Source organism: Pelobates fuscus, chromosome 3 (genome assembly GCF_036172605.1).
Source record: "Pelobates fuscus isolate aPelFus1 chromosome 3, aPelFus1.pri, whole genome shotgun sequence".
NCBI lineage: Eukaryota > Metazoa > Chordata > Amphibia > Anura > Pelobatidae > Pelobates > Pelobates fuscus.
In genome coordinates this window covers 42,605,493-42,630,910 of record NC_086319.1, presented here as the reverse complement: position 1 = coordinate 42,630,910, position 25,418 = coordinate 42,605,493, and the positions used below count along the sequence as shown (strand labels likewise).

At 39.2% G+C, this 25,418-nt stretch overlaps 1 protein-coding gene across 1 annotated transcript in view; it reads right to left on the bottom strand.

Annotated features, from left to right (window-relative positions):
• The window catches only part of PAWR (pro-apoptotic WT1 regulator), an 89,546-nt gene that overhangs the window by 15,402 nt on the left and 48,726 nt on the right, over positions 1 to 25,418 (bottom strand). The window contains exons 3-4 of the mRNA XM_063446967.1: positions 8,215 to 8,343; positions 2,955 to 2,989 (exon numbers count right to left, since the gene is read on the bottom strand). Coding sequence (XP_063303037.1) covers positions 2,955 to 2,989; positions 8,215 to 8,343 — 164 coding nt within the window. The remainder of the gene's footprint in view (positions 1 to 2,954; positions 2,990 to 8,214; positions 8,344 to 25,418) is intronic.

The following is a 25,418-nucleotide window of genomic DNA, read 5'->3' as shown; positions in this document are numbered from 1 at the left end:
TTGCCGACTTACACTGGTGGCGGCACTAGGGAACTCCTTGCACCATAACCACTACAGTGGAGCTATGGTGCTTGGAATGTACATTTCCCTGCTTTGTAAACATGTGTTTAAAAACCTCTCGTATTACACACAAGTTAAAGGGACACTATAGTCACTAGAACCAGTACAGCTTAATGTAGTGGTTCTGGTGTCTATAGCATGTCCCTGCAGTCTTAGCTCTCTAAACACTACCTTTTCAGAGAAAATGCAGTATTTACATTACTGCCTAGGAACACCTCTGTTGGCAGTTACTGCGATGGCCACCAGAGGTGCTTCCTAGTCCAGTGTTTGCATGGAAATGCTGAACGTTCCTGATAGAGCGGCATTTCCTATGGGAAAGCATTGGATTGTCTGAGATCATCAAGATTGATTATCTTAGCCATGGAGGTAGGGCCAGCCGTGGCAAGACCAGTGCAGCAGTGGAGTAAAGGGAAGTTTATTACCTTTTATCTCCACAGAGGGGGGCTGGGGAGCTAAACATGTATTCCATGTATGACACTATACAGGGAGTGCAGAATTATTAGGCAAATGAGTATTTTGACCACATCATCCTCTTTATGCATGTTGTCTTATTCCAAGCTGTATAGGCTCGAAAGCCTACTACCAATTAAGCATATTAGGTGATGTGCATCTCTGTAATGAGAAGGGGTGTGGTCTAATGACATCAACACCCTATATCAGGTGTGCATAATTATTAGGCAACTTCCTTTCCTTTGGCAAAATGGGTCAAAAGAAGGACTTGACAGGCTCAGAAAAGTCAAAAATAGTGAGATATCTTGCAGAGGGATGCAGCACTCTTAAAATTGCAAAGCTTCTGAAGCGTGATCATCGAACAATCAAGCGTTTCATTCAAAATAGTCAACAGGGTCGCAAGAAGCGTGTGGAGAAACCAAGGCGCAAAATAACTGCCCATGAACTGAGAAAAGTCAAGCGTGCAGCTGCCAAGATGCCACTTGCCACCAGTTTGGCCATATTTCACAGCTGCAACATCACTGGAGTGCCCAAAAGCACAAGGTGTGCAATACTCAGAGACATGGCCAAGGTAAGAAAGGCTGAAAGACGACCACCACTGAACAAGACACACAAGCTGAAACGTCAAGACTGGGCCAAGAAATATCTCAAGACTGATTTTTCTAAGGTTTTATGGACTGATGAAATGAGAGTGAGTCTTGATGGGCCAGATGGATGGGCCCGTGGCTGGATTGGTAAAGGGCAGAGAGCTCCAGTCCGACTCAGACGCCAGCAAGGTGGAGGTGGAGTACTGGTTTGGGCTGGTATCATCAAAGATGAGCTTGTGGGGCCTTTTCAGGTTGAGGATGGAGTCAAGCTCAACTCCCAGTCCTACTGCCAGTTTCTGGAAGACACCTTCTTCAAGCAGTGGTACAGGAAGAAGTCTGCATCCTTCAAGAAAAACATGATTTTCATGCAGGACAATGCTCCATCACACGCGTCCAAGTACTCCACAGCGTGGCTGGCAAGAAAGGGTATAAAAGAAGAAAATCTAATGACATGGCCTCCTTGTTCACCTGATCTGAACCCCATTGAGAACCTGCGGTCCATCATCAAATGTGAGATTTACAAGGAGGGAAAACAGTACACCTCTCTGAACAGTGTCTGGGAGGCTGTGGTTGCTGCTGCACGCAATATTGATGGTGAACAGATCAAAACACTGACAGAATCCATGGATGGCAGGCTTTTGAGTGTCCTTGCAAAGAAAGGTGGCTATATTAGTCACTGATTTGTTTTTGTTTTGTTTTTGAATGTCAGAAATGTATATTTGTGAATGTTGAGATGTTATATTGGTTTCACTGGTAAAAATAAATAATTGAAATGGGTATATATTTGTTTTTTGTTAAGTTGCCTAATAATTATGCACAGTAATAGTCACCTGCACACACAGATATCCCCCTAAAATAGCTATAACTAAAAACAAACTAAAAACTACTTCCAAAAATATTCAGCTTTGATATTAATGAGTTTTTTGGGTTCATTGAGAACATGGTTGTTGTTCAATAATAAAATTAATCCTCAAAAATACAACTTGCCTAATAATTCTGCACTCCCTGTAATGTCCCTCTGACCCCCGCAGCCCACCCTGGTCCCTCTCTGTCCAAGAAAGGGTAAAATAAAAAAATTAAATTTAGAAGAAAAAAAAAAAAAAACAGTGGGTCGCGCTTCTCTTCCTCTAACGTCAGCAGATATGTTGGGGGGAACCCAATGCACAGCGAATGCTGCATGTGCATTAAGCCTTCCCCATGGGAAAGCTTTCACTCAGTGCTTTCCTATGGGGTTTGCTTCATACGGGATGTCCTCACACAAAGTCCAGCTTAATTTCATAGAGTCAAACTCTGTGTACCTGCAGGTAGTATCTTTGGTGGCTGTCTGGTAGACCGCCACAAAAGGCAGTCTTAACCTTGCAGTTTCTCTAAAACTGCAATGTTTTACATTCAATAAGATTAAGTGGTCTGGGTGCCTGTAGTGTCCCTTTGAGTTTAAATTAAATTAAAGAGCAGAAAATGTTATCTATGCATTGTGTGAATAGAAATGTGTATAGATTTTAATTAAAAGCTCTCTAAAAAGATGCCTCACTAGTCAATCATTCCTACATCAACAAATATTCATGTACCGGACAGCAGCTCATAACTGAAAAACTCTACAGTATAATATCCATCAGTGATAAAACCGCTCCTACTAAGCTAAACAAAGTCAATAGGATTTAAGTTTAAACCTGTATAGGCATTTAAAAAACATCTTTGCATAAAGTAAACTCCTTCCGTTACTACAGAAACACAAAACACAACAGACAAAACCATTTGCATTCCTGCAGTTTTAGGTTTCAACCAAGATGGAAATTTGAGAACAAAATACTGTACATACAATTACAATGTACTTTCCTGAAGTAGTAGGAGTCTCACCTTCGATATCTGTTTGGCACTGTCCTTGCGGTTTCCTAAAAAAATAAAAAAAATAGTTTTACAAAACTAGTCACAACATTTATAAAATAAAATGTATACATATAACAGTCCGTTTTGTTTGACTTTGTACAGGTAAGAAGAGTTTTACATGGCGGACGTAAAGCACTAATATGGGACTGTGAATTGGAGCACTATAATAATAAGTGTCACCATTGCAATGGTGAAATAAAACAATTTACTGGCAAAATCTCAATAGTGATGAACGCTAATCTTGCAATTTTCATTACGGATCCATACTACTTACGATTCTTCAGACGATTTTTATTTTTATTAATTTATTTTAAGATCTTTTGTAGTGTGGATCTGGCAGGTAGATTGCAGGTCAGATAAGCAAAAGGTAAGCATTTTTCAAATGACAAATTTATTGGTGGCACTCATTACAACACTCCAGTTTACATCCACGTATTGCTGTACGTTTTGTGTGATTTTGGAAGTGGTACCCACGAAGTGTGGGAGCAACAAATTATCACATTATCTATATGTCTGTTGTAATATGACACAATTTACCCGTTAGTTTATTAAAACACTCTAAGCTTCCTTTTATTCAATTAGTACCCAACAGAAGTAAGCGGCTGATTTGTATTAGATTGAATGTATTGGAAACCAAGAGAGGTAGGTGAAATTACACTGGTTTGTCTTTTTGCACAAAATTATAAATAAATGCTGCATCTGTCCTTGAATGGCATTGAGGGGATAAAATACATTTTTAAAAACATTGTGAAAATGGTGGTGCCCACATCTGGAAGTGCTGTAGAGGTTCATGTGATTCATACAAAGCTTTGCTTCCTTGTTTAAGGATACCTATTTTTGTATGGTGTATATGCACCCCAAGCAAATCAGTATTTTGATGAACACACATCTTACAATAAATGGAGGAGTACTAAGAACACCCACATATACTTGTATCATTAAATAAGGAAGATAACTTTCTCTTACAAGGTGACTAGTCAGGGGTGGTGGAGTTACAGATAAAAAAATATATGCAGAAATTAAAGGAACACTTCAGTCTTACAAATACAAAATAAAACAAACTCCTTTCACTTAGATTACTGAGCCTCTGATGTGGTGGGAGGGTGGGGCGTTAGAGAAGCATTAGAAAGCAGGGCGCAACTTATGGGGCACAATAAGATCATTGGTCGTCAGAGAGATGAGAGTGTGTATCTTTATAAAAGGGCTTATTGCTCAGGAAACGTCACTGCTTTAGGACTTTTGAGTAATCCCAAATGTTAAAATTTTAAATTTGATTGAAAAGGACATGATACTTGCACCATAAACATTACAGCAAGTTGAAGTAGTTATGGTGTTGTGAGTATCCCTTCAAGCACAGAAAAAAAAGCACTTCCATCCATCTTTTTTTTTTTTCTTCACGTAATAAAAAGTGAATTAGTGTTCCATTGTTTCTATTTCATCTATAAGAACATGAAACATTGTGAGTGGCTTTCTTTGAACATTCCCTGGTTTCTAAAATTCTGTTCACAATGTTGCTTATCTGTCAAGTTATTTGGTCCTGTCAGCTCAAAGATGCAGTGGAAACAAGTTCCAACATGTGTGGACTTAAAGATGCACTCAGCATCCATTTTTCCATAGCTAATAGCAAGAAGTATTTCTACATCAGCATATAACTAATATAAATCAGAAGAGAACATATAAAACCCCAAACCATAAATCCCATTAACCAAAATAATATATACCAGATACATTCCTTAGGAATACTAGTTACTGAATCATACGCGTTTGCACCACAGAAACCCAATGTAATTTAAAAAGGAACATTCTTCCCAAAGGCTAAAACCGTCTGATTGACAGATTTTCTCAAAACAGAATACTCAGTTGCTTGATGGAAATGTGTTGTTCAGCTTTTTTTGCTTTTATGGTTTCTGCAAATATTGGAACATTATATAGGCTTTGGCAATGAAGCATAAAACAGATAGAAAAAAATAATAAAATAAATAAAAAATGCAAAACAGAGGGAATTCGTTATACGAGCTAGACTATAATGAATGTGACACAGATCCTAAACTAACACAAAAAACAAAATGACAGGTTTAACATTTATCAGGAGGACATTTTATTCTTAACATTGAAAACATTATCAAAGCATTATCTGTTCTATGTTACATTTTGTATTTATTGTGTGTTAATATTGTTTTTGTATTTTATTGTACCATACTGTAACAATGCAATGATTTGACATACTTGAAAACGGGAGAAATCTCAATGTATCTTTCCTGGTAAAATATTTTATAAATAAATAAATAAATAAATAAATAGGGTCTTACCCCCCCAGATGTTCCAAGTTTCAATCAGAGGGGATTCATAAATTACAAATCGATATAATGTACAATAAATTGTTTGGACCACCTACACATCATATATTTTCTACTAAAATGAAGAACGTCTCACAAATTGGGACACGATGTACTAAATAAACTCTTACTGCATCGCCCCAGACTATTAAATACAGCTTTGTTTTCTTTTAATGTACTCTAGTGCGGCTATTCATTTTCTGTTTATATTACAGGAAGCAGAACTAAAGGAATTTCTGTTTGTGCCACTCTTAATTCAAATTGCTTGCTTTCACCTTTATTATTTTTTTCCTTTTAATATATAAAGTCAGTAGCTGCTATGACTTTTTGGTTTCAAGGTGCAGAGCACAATCCAATTTGTTAAGAAAGGAACCCAATGTAGGCTCAAGCACTGTGTTTGGAACTACTGAACTAAGTCACGGCAGTGTAACATGGGTATAATCCACATGGCGTGACAATTAAATACCCACCCACTCAGTCTAAGAAAAGGAGCCCCAGTTGGGTAAGAGGGAAGACCACCAAAGCACATTTTATCTCTGATGTGTATTTCATGTTAAAGGACCACTATAGGCACCCAGACCACTTCAGCTTAATGAAGTGGTCTGGGTGCCAGGTCCATCTAGGATTAACCCTTTCTGCTGTAAACATAGCAGTTTCAGAGAAACTGCTATGTTTACCTATGGGTTAATCCAGCCTCAAGTGGCTGTCTCACTGACAGCCGCTAGAGGCGCTTCTCACTGTGATTTTCACAGTGAGAAGATGCCTGCGTCCATAGGAAAGCATTGAGAATGCTTTCCTGTGGACTGGCTGAATGCGCGCGCGGCTCTTGCCGCACATGCGCATTCAGCCGATGACGGGGAAAGGAGGCGGAGAGTCCCCACCGCCGAGGGAGCCTGGCGGTGGAGAAAAGGTGAGTGTTTAACCCCTTCCTCAAGCTAGAGCCCGGTGGGAGGGGGACCCTAAGGGTTGGGGGGACCTGGAGACCCTATAGTGCCAGGAAAAGAAGTATGTTTTCCTGGCACTATAGTGGTCCTTTAAGATAGGAGATGTAGGCATTTCTATATTATATTATTAATTATTATTATTCTAATAGAGAGCCAGCATGGCATGTACTGATTAAAAAAAATTTTTTTACAGAAGACCTGCCCATAAGCTTACAATATAGCAAATACAGTACTTTTATACAAAGTGCCTAGATAGAAAAACTCATGAGTTTAGGATCTAAACGTAATAATGGGGAGCTGACACAAAGTTGCAGGAAGTATCTCAAGTAATAGCTGGAGATCAGGGGAATTATGCAAGCACTGTGTGACATGAGAGGCAATTAAATAGATAAGAGTAGAGACAGCTGTGGGATCATGCAGTGAAGAATGGTGGGCAGGAGGGTGAGAAGAGGTAATGATATCCAAGATTTCGGTTTCTTTGCTGAGGGAATTAGGATGGTGGATCTGAAGATAGAAGGGAAGGAAAAGAATTTTGAGAGAACAGGAAACCTAAATGTTTTAAATATAAACCAGCTGGTCACATTCTTGTCATTCCTTGATTTAGGGGTTTATACAAAAGTATTGTTTAACCAGCAGTTTTCACAAAGATTCCTCTATGCGGTAGACACTGATGCTACAACACCATTATTTGCTAGGGCACAACTCTCCATCCGAGTTTATAAAGAACAGATTCCTAAAAGAAGGGCAACTCTCAGTGTAGTCCGCATGCATTAGCAAAGCAAATTATCCTACATGTCCTTGTTTGTTACGGCAATACTATTGTCTTTTTTTAAAAATAGCCTAACAATTTTATATGCATGTCAGGACTTGAGACTTGATTCTCTTCGAAGACACAAAAGCTGATTCTCCCCTCACACAGAAGAACTTGTTAAACCTCCAAAGCTTCCCTTTACACGTACAACTCTGACTAACAAACCTCCTTTATTATTTTTATTTTATTATTTATATAGCGCCAGCAGATTCTGTAGCGCTGTACAATGCACAGCCTGTGATTGCTGAATGAAGAGGATATGGGACAAATTTAATAAGTTATGGCACGCCAACAAAGGACATAAGGGGATTATATGATAATGGATCAGTTCGTTTTACACATCAACCTTTCCTTTGTTTATTAAAAAAAAAAGTTTTTTAAAAAATGAGGTTTGAACTGTGTCAAAACACTGGGTTTTAGCAAATGTGAGATTTTATAGCTATACATTAATTTGATAAACATATCTTTATGGGCTGTTTAAATACATCCACATTAAAAAGCTCTATAAGTGACAACTCAGACCAAGTTAAAGTATACATCCTCTACAGTCTGTGTTGATACAATTAACAACATTCAGATGACACTAGGCTCCAGAGGTACCCAGTATATTCATAGTTTGAGATTCATTAAATTTTTCTTTGCATAATTCTCTAATAAAATACAGACGGTTTGCCTTAAATTCTTGGCAACAGGTTGGGAGCACAAAGCTCTGGGGATATTGGCGGCAGGCATGTCTTGTGTTTTAGTAACTGGTAATCATGTACCACATCAGTTCTCTGAATTCCGTGCAAGAAACTCCGTAACAATTAAAATCATTTTACAATGCAGATGCCAAATCAGATCTAGGAGACTTTGTTTAATGTGCATATGATCTGGTTTTTGTAGTCAGATGACTTTTAAACAACTGTAGAAATATTAAAGCATAGGGATTTTGTAGGGTAAAAAGATTATATTCCAGACCCATTTTGGATAAGAAAAAAAAAATAATTTCCTTACTGTGCAAATATCATTCAGATCCCATGCCATTGTGCTATGTCTAACATTTTATTCAGCGAATATACAAATAATTTGAGCAGCAGGTATAACAATAGATAATGTACAATATACATATATAAAACTCTAATAAAATAAAAACGAACCTGCTGTAAATAAGCATCACTTTGTTCTATGTTGAATGACTCGTTCTGTACTGTGTTTTCCTGGGTAACTGTATCCTCCCGCTTCCGTTCTTTCTGGCCTGCCTCATCTTCATCATCTTCATCATGACTCTGTATAAATAAAAACACGCATATTAAAAACCACAGATTTCATCATTCTGAGAATGCCTTTACTTTAAATAAGCAACACTTAAACAGCTGAGTTTAGTTCAGTACGTTAGGAAACGTCAGCAGAAAAACAATATGATTAAAATGGAAAAAAAAAAATCTATGTGCAGCTCTATAAATAAATGTGAATAAACCTAAATTATTGCGGCACCTAAAGCAAAAAAAAAAAATACCTCAAATTAAGTCGTTTATCAAAAATTACTACTAAAAGAATCTGTTTGAGGTTACTTTTATTTTCTAATTAGTTGTATCACAAATACTGCATTATACTTTATATAGAAGAACGTGGAGGGGAGACTCTGGGTTGACAGTGTGCATTCAAAGTAGAATAAAAGCATGTGAAGTGTATACTTGAACTTTTGCAAAATCCCTCCTCGCTGTTTGTTCGATTGTTTCTTTTTCTATATAATGAAATATTATTTTACTTATTTTTTTTTTAAATCACACACGAGGAGCATTCATCATAGGTAGAATAGTTGTCAGTCATACTTCTTTCATTTATCATAGTTATTAATCTGCTCTTTAAACAAGTGACTAGGAACATGTATGTCAATAGCATGCTACTGTACTGAGAGTACAGAGAAAGCTACTGATCCCTCTAACCCAAAACTCTACTCAACATCAGCTTATTGGAACATATATAAAAAAATAGGAACCAATTTATTTATAGGACATAGTACTGTCCTAGTGCATCTAGGTTTCACCAGCACATTTTAAATGAACACTAAAGTGTCAGGAATACAAATCTGACACTATGGATGTGAAAGCAATGTTTAGGTGTCTAGCACCCCTTGCCTACCCCCTGCCCCCCCATGAAAAAGGTAGCTTACCTTTTTTCCCAGCAGGTCTTGTCATGGCTGGCCCCATCCACACTCTACGTCTTTTGGCGGAGATCATAAATTTTGATTATCTCAGCCAATCCAATACTTTCTCATAGGAAAGCATTGGGAGACCATTATGCAAGTGCAGCAAAATGAGGAGATGCATTGAATCTTGTATCTCTGCATTTTTATGGGGAGTTTTCGGTGTCTACATGTACAGTGGGGAGATGCCAAACATCAGTGCTGCACGCTATGCAGCACTGACCCAAGAAGCACCTCTATTGGCCATCTGAGTGACTGCCACATGGGGTGTCCCTAGGCAGCAATGCAAACACTGCCTTTTCCCTGAAAAGGTAATGCTTGCATTAAAATGCAGGCAGGGAGATAATATACACATCAGATGTGTGCAAAGGGTTTTAGAGTAGCCAATAAGTTAACAATTAAACTATTTTCCCAGATGTTATCATTAACACTTGGGTGACAAAAAGCTCCAGTGACAAAAACATCCATGGAAACCACATCTGCTGATGGACTGCTCAGGGGAAAAAATGTAATCTCCAAAGGAAATATGGAAAAGTCCCACACTTTGGAGGTATAGCATAGCCTGCCAATATATAAATAATGAGCGTTTCACATGCTCTTCTTGTTGCAGTTTTTAATAAGGTCTGCAATAAACATACCAAGGGATCACATTTATAGCTGTGGTGTACTACTGTGAGAATGATTGTAAAATGATATATAAAGCAAGTTATAATTTGTTGGTAAAACGCCATTACTTAATATAGACCCCCAAATGGATTGTGGTAATTTCAATGAGATGCTTAGTATTAGTGAAAGGATTACCTTTTAATCAGTCTTGTGACTGACTTGGCCACGTTGCGCCTCCCACTGCAGTCTTTCTCAAGCCTCCAGACGAAGACCAAAGTGGAGGTTGAAACATCGCCAAGTTAGTCATTTCACATAGGAAGGCCAAATTATCTTGCGATTATAGAATTGCTATTTTTATTGCACCTTTAGGTGGAGGTACAGCAATATCTGAATGTAGCAACAGTTTATGCATTTACACAAAGTAGTACATGGTCCGAATGCTCATTAACCATTAAATGAACTATGAAAGCCTCATAGCCACTGCAGCTCGGTGTAATCAGATGATCACACAGCAAGCTCTGGCTTTCTAGCGGTAGTAGTAGAGGTTGGGAGCAGTGCCTGGATGATCCCAGGTAAGAGGTCAAACCATTCAAGAATGGCCTGACTATTTACAGGTGGAGGGTAGGGAGGCAAGGCAGTCCTGGCTGGCACTATAACCACTACAGAGAGCTGTATTGGTTATGGTACTTTGCGTTTTCCTTTAACATATGCTTTGGACCAGAGAAGTGAATTTATCTGAAAAAGGGAATAATCTCATCAACTACAGGTCAATGCTGAGCATTCTGTTGTTAAACAGGAGAAACGTGTACAATTATTTTTACCTTATATACTCTATTTTCTTCCCATTAACTTTTGCATTAAATTCCACGTCCACCTTATGTTTAACTTCAACATTTTATTAATCAATTTTGTTTTAAAAGTTGTATGAATATAGTCATATGTCACTTCATTAAATTGTACCATTTCATATGCTTTTATTTAAAAAGAAAAAAAATAATTAATTCATAAATAATTAATTTTTTTCCAAACTAAAATGACTGCCAGAGATGGTCAAAGAAAAGAGATGGTAATGAATCCCATCGATTTAGATTTGATAACTCCAATATTACCACTTATTTTACAGGTTTTCTCTACTTTCGAAAAATTAAGCAGACCCCCCAAAAAAGCAAAAAAATAATTTATTTTTTTTTTTAAATGGCCTTCCTTAAAAAAAAAAAAAAAAAAAAACCCAAGAAATCTGATTTGAGGTTTCATTTTTAATTCTGTTTCTTAACCATGATGGCAGAGTTTACACTGCAGTAAATACAAATTGTAATGGTTTGAGGGGCATTCTATGGCAGAGAGATGGTTTCATAAACTGAAGGAAGGCTGTCATTCTGACACACTTGTGTGGATCATAAAAACAAAGAATATGTTGAGGCAGCAAAACTTCTGCAAACGTAGCGATCAGCAGAAAAATGTGGAACGTTCGCCTGCCACATCCCATCTGACATCAATCTCGTACCCAAATGTATTACACTGCACTACAAAATCCCTGGGCTTTGACAAGTCTTAGTCTGGTTCCAGCTGCTACATGAACATTCTAGTTGCCAAACGACTAGAGCAGGAAATAAAAGCATATGCTTTGCACACTGAAACCACAGGGATGACTAGGATTGAAGAATTCAGTGTCTTAGTTAGGGGTGGACTCACATTAGCATATGCAAATCCTGAGGGTTTGCAACATATGCATTAGCCTCTAACAGTAAGTATCTTTAATGCACTGGGATCAAATCGCCTGGAGTTTACCTATTTAATTTGTAACTGCAAATGCCAGGACAAAAGTCTGACCAATGAGAGAGGTGTATAAAGGCCTTCTTCCTGAAAGACTTACCGTAATTCATTAAAAACGGTTTTTACCACCTTCCTTACAAATGTAAATAAGTTAATCTACTGATTAGCTGTAATTCGGCCGAGGTGAAAGAGGAAATGATGGGAAGTTTCACTAACTAGTCAGTTGAAATAACGAGAACATTTCACTTTTAAAGGAAAAATGTTTTGTTTAGAATTTAAAGAGAAAAAAGTGTATTTCAAAACCTGAAAAGATCAGGTAAAAAAAATACACCAGGGCGGGTTACAGGGGTATAAACAGGGCTTCACCCTAAATACTACATAGAATACAAAATAAAGGAAATGAGGGAGAAAACTCTCCTAACCAGAGAGTAAATCCCTACATAACCAATACCCCAGTGGAGCAATATATACAAATCACATTAAAAATGTCTCATTGACACGGTGCAAACCACAAAAAAATAATAAACAAGTTTAATAGGTAATTAGTAGAGGTAGCACCACTTGCCTAGGTACATTGGACTGATCAAGCAGTCAATATGGACAAAAAACACAGTTAGAGATATAGACTCTAGCCTCAAATTGCGTATACTAGATAGATAGATACAGTGGGTCTTAGAAAGTAGTAATAGTGGCCTTAGTATAATCAAACGTTAACAGCAAAAAACAGCCAACTGCATCATCAAATTTCTATAGAGAATGGGCCGGTGTATATATCAAACTTTCCAAATAGGTGGAAAGAAACGTATAAAAAATAACCTGAAGTTCCCCTGGTGAAGCGTGATCCTAAGGTACAAACCAGGATCATACACCTAGATATAGATTAAACCAGTTCAAACTGTCCCTAAAAAATGTCTCAAGCTGTAAGAAATCGAAAGGACAGGAAGAGGTAAGTATATTGGAAACAAAAGGATGAAATTCAAGATAGATAATCATAAGAAAAAGCAAACTGCTTAGTGAGTAGCAGGGATTCTGCTGGCAAAAATAGATCAAGTATAAGTGGAATCCCTGCTATTGTTTAGCGTGTAGTGGTAACAAAGTTACCAAGAGCAGGATGCAAAGTATGTGTAACAATAGTAATTAAATACCCATAGCCCAAAAACGGTTTTTACCACCTTCCTTACAAATGTAAATAAGTTAATCTACTGATTAGCTGTAATTCGGCCGAGGTGAAAGAGGAAATGACGGGAAGTTTCACTAACTAGTCAGTTGAAATAACGAGAAAATTTCACTTTTAAGGAAAAATGTTTTGTTTCGAATTTACAGGGTTGTTTTTTTTTTTACACAATTTTCTCCAATTTGGCTATTTTAATATAAGACTTGAAATTCCCTTATTGATTCCCATAATTACTGATGTAGCTATTTTGATTAACGAGGAAAGCAATGTTTCTAAAAATGTATCTGCTTCAAAGTTCTAATATAAAGACAAACATCACTCAACTGACAATCGAGGACATTATTCACTATCACAATGCACTGCCAAATAAAAAAAAATAAAAAGATTTAAAGACTCCCTAAAACATTGGAAACTTATTTAAGTTACAAAAGCATTTGTGGTTCTTTCCCTCTAATCCTTCCCTCTGGAAGTTCCTGTGTTTAAAAACAGACATTCCACAGTTAGACATACATAAGAACTTCTTTAACCCCTTAAGGACCAAACTTCTGGAATAAAAGGGAATCATGACATGTCACACATGTCATGTGTCCTTAAGGGGTTAAACAAAAAAACGCTCAGAATGTGCTGAAACAAGGCTGTTTTCCCCCAATTATTCTGAATCTGTAACACAGAAAGAAGTTCCTTTGCCTAGTCAATTGGAACAGAATAATTACATATTAAGACAAGAGAACTATTTCAGCAGGCTACGGTGCCAATGGTTGTTCTATAAACATCTAGTGACCTCCTGCAAGTTTCTCAAGTCACTGACATCTGAGGTCACACGGAATGTGCATTTCACAGAGAATGTAGCAGTAAATGCTCGGAACCCTACATTTTGCCAAAACAAACTTTACATAGCAGATCTACTTATTTTCTGCTCTAAATGATTAGACAATCAATGACTAATGCCCTTTGAAACCCGTCAACAGCCATAGCACGCTGGAAAGCAAGCGTGACTAACCAGGAATTGTATGTTAATTGGTACGTTTTGTTTTAATGCCCAGACATGCAGTCACTAAAAAGCAAAAAGGTGGCAAATGAGCTTTAGGTCATTTGAATAATTACATAGGAATGTTTCCGTTTATCGACAAAACACAAACATTCTGTGGTGGAATGTAAAAGCACATAGTCTCTCGTATAAATTAAAAGACATATTTGAGTATTTCGCAATTCTGTGCCAGAACCTTTTTCAAATAATTCAATGCTAGAATGCAGCATGCTGTAAAATTGAACAAATAAGGCAATGGCAATGTCTGGTAGTCTGGAGACCCACCAAAAGACTTCTATCTGAACAAGATAATGGGGGTGGAGTAAAACAGCAGTAGCAAAGAATGTAATCACAGTAGCTGAAGAACTTAAGGGGTATCAAAGAAGTGATTTACATTATGAACTAATCAAGAGATTAGAAGGTAATAGACTGACAATCAAGTTCTGTAAGATAACGTAAAAGATTGGCAGATTAGAAAATTGTTGGTTACAAAACAGAATAGTTGGGTAAAAATATATATATTTGATTTCAGGGAATAGATGATAGGAGAAACAGCTGTGGAGAGATTTTTACAAATATGAATATTTTAGGTATTGGCAGGGCCGGATTAAGAGCACACTGGGCCTGGTGCTGACAATTATGATGGGCCTAATTACGGAATTTTATCAACCAAAAACACTAAATCAGTCATACCTCCCAAGCGTCATGTATCTGATGGAGATGGTGCAGGAGGGAAACTCATAGGATGCAGCTGTAAGAAAACACATACTCTATGCTAATCTCTCTCTAATTTATGCTTTCATCTTTCAAGTAAATCCATAACCCCTAACAGCAGTGTCCATTGAAGCAGGAAGGCAATGGGTGGGGTAAAAGGGTGGGCCACTGGTGCGAATCACGTGACCAGACCTGCCAAAAGGGGAGAACATGCCCAAAAAGGGGGCATGTCTGTCCAAAGAATTTGAAGGGCAGCCTGGCATGTCCAACTAAGGGCATACTATGCAGGCAGCACCCTGAGTTTGACATAAATGCGTCTAATGATGCGCTCACTCCATGCTTTCTAAGGACTGTTCCCTAGCACTCGCTGGTCCACTTCTCTCCTTACCTTCTTACTAGCAGGCAGAAGTTCCTGGTAAATAGTCTGGGACAGAGAAAATGTGTATGTAGTAAGTGTAAAAGAAAGGGGACATGCCACAGTGTTAGAGAGACCAACGTCTGCATTACCTAAACTAATTTTATTGTCAGCCAGTCCACACAAGTTTTGTTCCCATACATCCCTCTTAAGCTTCCAAACTTAAAAGGACACTATAGTCACCAGAACAACTACAGCTTATTGTATTTGTTCTGGTAAGTAGAATCATTCCATTCAGGCCTTTTGCAATGAACACTGTCTTTTCAGAGAAAATAACTCCACTGGCCACTCCTTAGATGGCTGCTAGAGGTGCTTCCTGTGGCAGTACTGCCTAGTGTGCAGCACTGCCATTCAGTGTCTCCACCCTCTGCATACAGACACTGAACTTTCCTCATAGAGATGCATTGATTCAATTTATCTTTATGAGGAGATGCTGATTGGCCAGGGCTATGTTGAGCTTGTGCTGGCTCTGCCCCTGATCTGCCTAGTTGACAATATCAGCCAATCCTATGGGGAAGTATTGTAATTTGCTCAGACCACCACTTCTGATGATGTCAGCAGACAGTCAGTTCAGATGCAGACCCAGCAGCATATTTTACTATACTCAGGGAGCCAAGAAGGGGCCTGGGTGGTGGTTTTAACATAATAGGGTCAGAAATACATAATTGTGTTCCTGACCCTATAGTGCTCCTTTAAGCAAGAGTATGTGAAGAGTAGTTAGGGTTGCCTTAATCATTTGTATAATCACAAGGAGTGACATCAAAGAAAATTCTGCAAAATCACCAACAAACTACTCACAGTTTGATTCTGCTGTATAGATGGATTGCTCCCAGTGTCTCAGTCTTGCAAGTCACCCAGTGTATCACAGTGTCAGTGTCCCCATGTCACCCAGTCTCCCAGTGTCCCCATGTCTCAGGGTGTCCCAATGTCACTAGGATACTGGGGACACTGAGAGACGCAGGGACACTGAGAGACGCAGGGACACAGAGACATGGGGACACTGGGAGACATGGGGACACTGAGATATGTAGGGAAACTGGGAGAAATGGGGACACTGAGACACTAGGGACACAGACACTGGGAGACATGGGGACACTAGAGACACAGACATGGGAACACAGACACTGGGAGACTAGGGGACACTGGGAGACTAGGGGACACTGGCTGGGAGACAGACACTTGGGGATACTGGGAGACATGGGGGCAGTATTGGACATAGACATGGGGACACTGGGAGACATGGGGACACTAGGCACACTGAGACACTAGGAACACAGACACTGGGAGACATGGGGAAACTGAAACATTTGGGGACACTAAGACACTAGGGACAGAGACATGGGAACACAGACACTGGGAGACTAGGGGACGCTGGGAGACAGACACTTGGAGACACTGGGAGACATGAGGACAGTTGTGGACATAGACATGGGGACACTGGGACATATAGGGACACATGGGGACACTAGGCACACAGAGACATGGGGACACGGAGACACTAGCGACACTGAATGGGGGACATGGGGACACTGGGAGAAATGGGGACATAGTGTCTCTGTGTCCCAATGTCTCAGTGTCTCCCAATGTCCCTATGTCTCACAGCGTCCCCATGTGTCTCAGCATCCCCATGTGTCCCAGTGTCCCCTAGTGTCTCAGCGCCCCCATGTTTTCCAGTGTCCCCAAGTGTCTCAGTGTTTCCAGGTCTCCCAGTGTCTGTGTCCCCATGTGTCCTAGTGTCTCAGTGTCCCCTAGTGTCTTTGTCCCCTAGTGTCTCAATGTCCCCATATGTCCCCTAGTGTCTCAGTGTCCGCATGTGTCCCCTAGTGTCTCAGTGTCCCCATGTGTCCCTGCTGCCTTTCCCCCCATCCCTCACTTACCTGAGCTGTAGAGCTGCTGTCTGGACTCTGTGCTGTGTTGCTGCTCCCCCACGGATCAGTGAGTAGTAGAGAGAGGCAGGGATATGCTGTAATTTCCTATCCCTGCCTCTCTCCACACACAGTGACCCCTACTGGCCGGTGCTGGTATTGCAGAGTAATCTCCATTTATTCTGAGAAAAATACCTGCATTTGTATTGCCGATATTACTGCAATACTAGCATGGCCAGGCAGCCTCAAATACTGGCTGTGCCAGTAAAATACCAGTCAGGTGGCAAACCTAAGAGTAGTGTGTGTAAAAAAAAAAATTATTATTTTTTTTTTTTTTTAAATGGGCCTATTCCATGGGCCTGGGCCTGGAGCTGCAGCTCCATCAGCCCCTATGTTAATCCGGCCCTGGGTATTGGGAAATAAAATATCCTCTATTAAAGAGATATATCTCCATACAGAATTGTGATCAGCACTCACTTTCTTGTAGAAATTAAAAGTTCAATCTTTATTGAAGATGTATGAAGATTCGATCAACGTTTCAGTCCCCATTCGGGACTCTCATCAGGATCTGATGTCTGATCCTGATGAAAGTCCTGGATGGGGACTGAAACGTTGATCGAATTTTAATGCATCTTCAATAAAGATTGAACTTTTAATTTCTACAAGACCGTGAGTGCTGATCACAATTCTGTATGGATGTATCTTTTTCCTTGGTTTCAAGCACCCGGCAAACAGTATTTAGAGCATGAGTGCAAGGAATCTTTGAGATAGATGATTATATATATATATATATATATATATATATATATATATACATACATACATACATATACACATATACACACACACACACACACACACACAGTGGCATACATACAGGGGTTGCAGCTGCAACCGGTGCATCACTCCAAGGGGCCCGGCCGCCCTGCGGACCCCTGCAACTGGGTGCTCGCCGCCATGTTTTGCGGCCCTGGCCCACGCAGTTTAACCACCGGGATTGAAGAAGCCCATCGGGTGACCCATGCTGTTAGGGCCACCCAATGGAAATTAATTTCCAAGGGGCCCGGGGAGTGATGCGCTTTAACAGCACGACACGGCCCCTCTGATGCTGTCAAACGCTGGTGGGAAGTCACTTCCTCCCAGCAACCACCAGGAGCCGCAAGGGAGGAGGAAGGAGAGGAGGGAGTCAGAGTGGGAACTTGGACTCACATCATCCTGAGCTACTGGACCCCAGGGAAGTCGCCCTCTTGCACCTAAAAGATAGGTAAAAGGAGGGTGACAAACATTTTGCATGTGTGTGTGTTAGTGTCTGTATGTGTGTATGTGTGCATGTGTGCATGTTCCCTCTGTGCAGCCCCTTCTCCCCTGTGTGTGAAAATCCCTCCCCTCACCTCTGTGCAACCCCTCCACCCCCCCCCCCCCTGTACATCCCACTAACACCTCCTGTGTGCAGCCCCCTTCCCTTGTTTTTGGTGGAGTATGTATGCATCATTATTTCTACATGGTTATAAGGACATATAAATATAATGTATATGTACATACCTCCCAACTCTTGCCCCTGGCAAATCGCACAGACATAGCTTGATTGCCAACCAAAATAGTACTGTCCCGCACAAAGTGGGACTGTTGAGAGGCATGTAAGTGGGATTTCCAGGGTGGAGGTGAATGGTAGGGAAGGGAGGGCCCATCATGGATCTTATGTACACCACTGTGTGGGTATGTGTGTATATATATATATATATATATATATTCATATTCTGAAACTTCAACAGACAGAGCATGCAGACAATGAGGAGGTTCCATGGCAAGACAAACCTCTCCATGGTAGATAGTGGATGTGGCTCTAATGACAAAATCCTACCAGTGGTTGGAATATGCAGGATTAAAAGACAGCACTAAAGGCATTTAGCTTAGGAACAGGCACTGAGCACCAGATCAATAGAAGTGGGGTCTACGACACCAGGCAAAACCTAAGGTGCAGACTGTGCAAAGAGAACTCTGAGGCAAACCAGCACGTAGGTGCAAGATTTTAGCAGGAAAAGCAAGTTGCTGGGATTGTGTTCTAAAGCATCTGCACATAATATCGGATGGACCTACTCAACTCCAGATTGGAGATACCACAAAAGGTAGTTGAGATTGACAGGGCTAATATCCTGTGCAACCTTCAGTTCTAGACAGACAAGCAAGTAGTGGCCTACCACCGAGACATTGTGGTTTACTCAACTTTTTTCTAGTTCTGAAATCCAGTCTTCGCAGCTGTTTGATCGTAGTCCTTCAGACATCATACCTACTCCATGATCCTCCAATAAAACTGAGGTTAGCAGTGAAAACTGAATTTAGCAGCCACTAGAGGCAAGTTCTCACTGCAGACTTTCCTCTACTGATTTATAGGAAGACAGCCACTTGAGGAGTATCTAACCCTGCAATGCAAGCAAGCATTCCCATATCTACTAAATGGCAATACTTTACATTGCAGGATTAAAAGTGAAGGACCACTTCAATGAGACAAAGTTGTCTGGTGTCTTTAACCCTTTAAGGACACAACTTCTGGAATCAAAGGGGATCATAACGGAATATTTCCGTCATGTGTCCTTCAGGGGTTAATGGTCTATTACATATTGTTAAAAGCAAATACGGGAAAAAATAAACAAAAATAAAAAACTGCTGTTGGAAGACAGTTACAGAGTTATATGGGGATGTCAAGTAGCAGCCTTTTAAGGCAAACGATTTGTACATGTCATTATTAAAACTATTCTTAATCTACCTCAAGGAGATGTGTTACATTACATGGTGCTTTAGTTATGATTTACACTGCATTCCTTTACCAAACACGCAAGCAATTCATTTAGCAGCGGGGGGAAAAAATGCTCTGTTTTACATTTCACTAGAACGCTAATCCAGTATTCCATTACTTATTTCAGATTAATCCCCTTAACGGCCACTGCAGTGTGCTGCTGGATTCTCTGGAGAGTTTAAAACACATAAAACTAAATGAGTGTATCAATGTAGATTTCATTTCCAGCTGTAGCTGCTGGACTGCGCATGTTTGTACTCTATCTGGGACTTAGGAACACAGAGATAAAGAGAAAGCAGGCGCACTCGAGATTATTGAACATTAATAATTGTCCTATTTTTTGCTGACACTTTGAAGGATGGGAACATGCTAAAAGGACACCCATCGTGCGAAAGTACCAACGCATTTTAAGAAAACAAAAAGCTTTTATAAATAGCTATCAATTAAACAGAATACTTACTATGTAAATTATGGAACTTCCACACATACAACAGTATGCAAATATGCAAACATGATACTGGGGTCTGTGGCAACAAAGTCAGAAATATTCAGACATCTCCATAAGAAAATTGCATCTTCTCCAGACACCCCTAATATCTCAACAGAAGGCTCTAGAAACATATCAGAAATATGCTAGTGAGGACTGAGTGAGGTGTTGAGTTATAAAATACAAAAATAAAAAACTGTGCTCTTTTAAAATGGACACTCCATGCGTCGTAACTATTTAGAATTGCTATATAGGTTGTGGTGCAAAACAAAACCCAGCCTATGTCTCCATTTTACTGGTGTAGCTGGTGGAGGGCCCGACTCCTTTTGCCCTGGGGAGCAACTACAAATATATATATTTGTCATGGTTTGGCCGCATAATCTGTTACAGATAGTATTAGGACTACAGGCCTTAAGGGGTTGCAAATTAAGCCATAATGTCCTCTGTCCTCCTATTATATAAGGTGTGACATTGCCGTTTTCATGTACCGTATGTGGAGTTAAAGAAACACTCAAAACACCTAATGCATTTTAGACTACAAATACATACAGTAGGTGGAACAATTTAGGCGGATCTGTAGAGGAAATATATCACATAGGGTAATACCGTAAGATTGAATGAGATTATAAAGAATCAAGAATAAATACTCACAAACATGGAGCCAAATAGAATCATAAGGCTCTCATGAATAGCACAGGAGGACTCTTTTAGGACGTCCTCAATCCTGCTTCCTGATGGATTAGGTGGAAGTAATAGATGAAAAAAGACGTCTTTTCAAAAATAAACAATTCTTTATTGGAAAGATGTGCACATATATCTATGTGCTTGTAGTGGATAAAAAGATATATAATGAATATCTGTATATGGGTGCGGTCTATAGCCAGATCAGACCCAACAATAAATTCCCAATAAAAATAAGTCCAGTATATAATAAAAAAGTCCAAATGGTACCTTTGGTAGCTTCTGTACCAGTGCCTATACGCGTTTCGCTCCTATAGGGGCTTCCTCAGTAGGTGTACTGTTGTGACGAGTCCTCTTCGCTTTATGTACCTGGTTGCTGGCGTTCATTTCCGGATTCTGTTCTTCTACTCATTACTTCCGGGTTTCGGCATTGTGCGCACGTGGAACGCATTGTGTGTTCCAAGTCGTACATCGTGCGCTCCACTTCCGGGTCGCACAGGGTGACGTTTTAATTGTTGCGAAACTTGCGTCTCTGGAACGCACGACGTATCTAATGTGCGTTCCAATACATAATCTCTACCCAGATAATATATGGTGTAGTTACAGTAATACATATTACAGTTTCTTATTTCCAAAGGGCAATAGCAGTAATAAAACTAAATTTCATGTGATTATATAACTGAATATTTATGATATATATTAAATTGAATCTTCTCCATCTATACTAAAATGCATATGCTTAAAATAATCTTATTGATATAATATTAATTTAAATACAAATGTGATATACCAAGATAACTATTAGATGTTGGTGTTTAAAATAACATTTGATCCTGGACTAAATTGTCATATATTTAAAAATAAAATCTAAAGTCTAACTATATACACTATAAAACACTAAGAATTATTAAAAATCGCAAAAATATTATAATATAGTTTGGTCCCATTATAGTTTAAGGCTTTTTTTTTTTCTTTAAAGATATTCTGTTTAACCAATTAAGCTAGCATACATTGCTGTAAAAGGCTAAAGTCAATATATGCTGGGAATGCCATAAAAGTTAATTTGGGATGAAGACCCTAGATCCAGATTCAAATGTATTATCACTGCACAATGCGCATACAAAGACAATGAACCACAGTTGGCTTCTGATCAAAAATACAGCAATTAATAAAAAATACTATAGAAAAATGTACTCTCGGTGTAAGCTTTCAGCAGTCTATTCCTAATACCATAGTACCTCTACTACATAAAGGAACACTCCAGACACCAAAACACTCCAGATATAAGGTGGACCTAACCCATAAAACTAAAAAAAGAAGGGAAAATGTTTACATTACAGGGCTACAAGACAGGACCACCCACCTCATTGAGATGAAGTGGCCTGAGTGACTTTAGTGGTCCTTTAAATATCTAAAGGAATTAAAGAATACGTAGTCTGCTGTGCAGACTATGCTTCACTTGATATACACAAAATATTTCCTGCTCAGGCTTCCAATACATAGAAGGAACTTGAGCTGTGGAGAACTTTTGACATTTTTTGAAAAGTTAATCATAGAATCAGACAAGTTGTCACGGTTTTAATTTGATGTGGAACACAGAACAACAAATTCAATTAAGCGATATTCTTTGAATAAACCACGTCGCCACATTGTCTTAATAAATTCTACAACCGCTTGCTGACACAGAGTTGCACTTTAATGTAGGTGTCGGAAAAGGCAAGATTTAAACTCTCATTCTTACATATCCATTTGCAATGGCATTCGTCTGCCAGGCCTTGTAACATCTGTACTATTATTTATAAGCAGAAAATCCCTTCTAAATAAAATTGTCTGTCGCAAGCAACATACAAGGTATCTTCCGGTGCAAAAAGCTCATAATTCATAGGATTGTTTTCACTACCTATTCAGTCAGTGCATCAGCGAATAGAAGAATTCACCTCAAAACATGGAAAGCATTCTCCTATCATACACGAAGAGATGATTTTAGAATAGACCAGGATTTACCCATTTTACGCTAGCCCAGCTAATGGTGTACATCTCATTAAAGTTAAAGAAACTAAGTGCATTATATGCTGTTCTGCAATGATCAACCTCAGAAGATTTAAAGAACTCCAACGCAGCCTTTGTCACATACAATTTGGTTTTGCAGTTATAGGAAGAAGTACTTTCACAGAAACATGCTAAAACAAATCATTGGCAAGAATGATTAGTGAAACTGATCTTATTTATCTTGGAACCAATTGCCTTTTTAATTTCAAGCTCTTTAATTCGGTTACTCATTGTACGGGTAATTAAGCAAGTCAAGCTTTGTATCAGGAAAAAAAGCAAAAAAGATTTTGTTTATTAGTAAACACAATGGACAGACTCACGTTGGTTAGTTATGAGGTAACTGAATTCCTGTTTATTGTCTGTCCTGTGCAATATCGGCTTCCAAGGGAAAAACAAAACAAAAAAGGAGAGATTGGTGTGTCAGAATAAGGAAAATGTTGCCAATCAAAATGTGATTTTCATAGATTTTAACTGGATATATCCATGGCTGAAACACAATAAGGCTAAAATAATCGGTGTTGCCATGGATTGTACAGGAATAAACTGTATAATGCTAAATCATATGGCAGAGATAGACCCATCAAATGTTCGCTATTAGCAATTTTAGCTGGTAACATTTTTAGTACACCCATAAATCCCTTTTTTACATCTTTGTTGTGAGGTGGTCATTTTTAGCTTTGCAGCATCAGACTTAATGGCTCTGGCAGTGCTCCTCCTGTTCCTCCTTGCACAAAAGTGAGGTAGCGGTCCTGCTGCTGGGTTGGTGCCCTCCTACGGCCTCCTCCACTTCTCCTGATGTACTGGCCTGTCTCCTGGTAGCGCCTCCATGCTCTGGACACTATGCTGACAGACACAGCAAACCTTCTTGCCACAGCATTGATGTGCCATCCTGGATGAGCTGCACTACCTGAGCCACGTGTGTGGGTTGTAGACTCCGTCTCATGCTACCACTAGAGTGAAAGCACCGCCAGCATTCAAAAGTGACCAAAACATCAGCCAGGAAGCAAAGAAGAAGTGGTCTGTGGTCACCACCTGCACAAACACTCCTTTATTGGGGGTGTCTTGCAATTTCCACCTGTTGTCTATCCCATTTGCACAACAGCATGTGAAATTGATTGTCACTCAGTGTTGCTTCCTAAGTAGACAGTTTGATTTCACAGAAGTGTGATTGACTTGGAGTTACATTGTGTTGTTTAAGTGTTCCCTTTATTTTTTTAGCAGTGTACTAAGAGTGCCCTTACCCTCTCCCAGAGTAATTAATCAAATTGTGTTAGAAAAGTCTGAAAAATTATTTGGGTTGCATTGAGTGCCTGCAGCCAAGGCCATATATCAATTTCTCTTGCATGGACATTCCAGTTGGCTCCACTAAACCAAGCATGTCCTCAATCACTAAGTGACATGGTCAACTGAGTGTCTTCCGCCAATAAGAATGAACCTGTGCTGGACTTGCTTCAGCTCAATGCAGCCATCTGACTTCGCCTGCCAGAGAAGCCAGATGTGAAGCGGGTGCTAAGGGACCAAACTATTCTAAAAATAGTTTGATAAATTACTCTGGTAGGGTGCCAAGACACTCCTGGCACCATAACCAGTACAGTATGTTACATTGTTTATGGTGCTTGGAGTGTCCGTTTAAGTTTGTCATTACAAATACGCATTTTCAGATGGTGTGAGCGATGTGCAATGGGAGGATTCATACAACTGTTTAATGATTGCATATGTCAAGCAAATAACAAGCAATAAAATAACTTTACAAATTGAAAGGGTCTTCACTCAATCCCCAACAGGTTTGTGAACAGGTTTTCTCCCTTCCCCATGATTTTAATATTTTCCCAACATGTTTTGTGCCTCTCTGCACTTTGTCAAATGCAAAAAGAAAATCTGATTCAGTCTTCCCCTTTTCCCTTAGCAAAATAATGACTTGTTTCCTGCAAGATTTATCCGAGCCGAAATTAACTATGCATAAAGTGGAGGTAATTGCCAATATTCCTTCCCATCAACTATTTGGTGGCACAAAAAATAAAAAAATCACTATTTATCAGTTTGGCGTAAAATTGCCTACAGTTCATTTAAGGAATAACCCTGATACATTTTCATAGTATGAACTTCCATGTACGTGGGTTCAAAAAAATAAAGGAGGTCAAACTAGAGGCAACTGGAGGACCCAGATCAGAAATCAAGTCAAAAAATACTTTGATTACTTACTGGAGGAAGACAGCAAAAATCTTCTTCTATGAAAACCAACGGTCATTAATCAACAATCATCGCTACCAATTCCAATCTAATAAGGCTTACAACGTTCTTTATGTAAAACATTAAATAAAGCAGCTTTAGTTAAAAGGACCAAAAATGGTAATAACAGAACATTTTGGGCTAGATTTATCAAGCTGTTAAAAAAAAAACAACTGAAAACCCTATGTTACATTCTGGAGTTATTTTATTAAAGTTTCATATAACATAACTGCTTGATAAATCAAATCCTTCAAAAAAACATGGAAATTGGATTGCTAACCAAATCTAGACAACAGCTGGCTCTGATCAAAACACTACGAAACCATAAATAACAAGGCTGA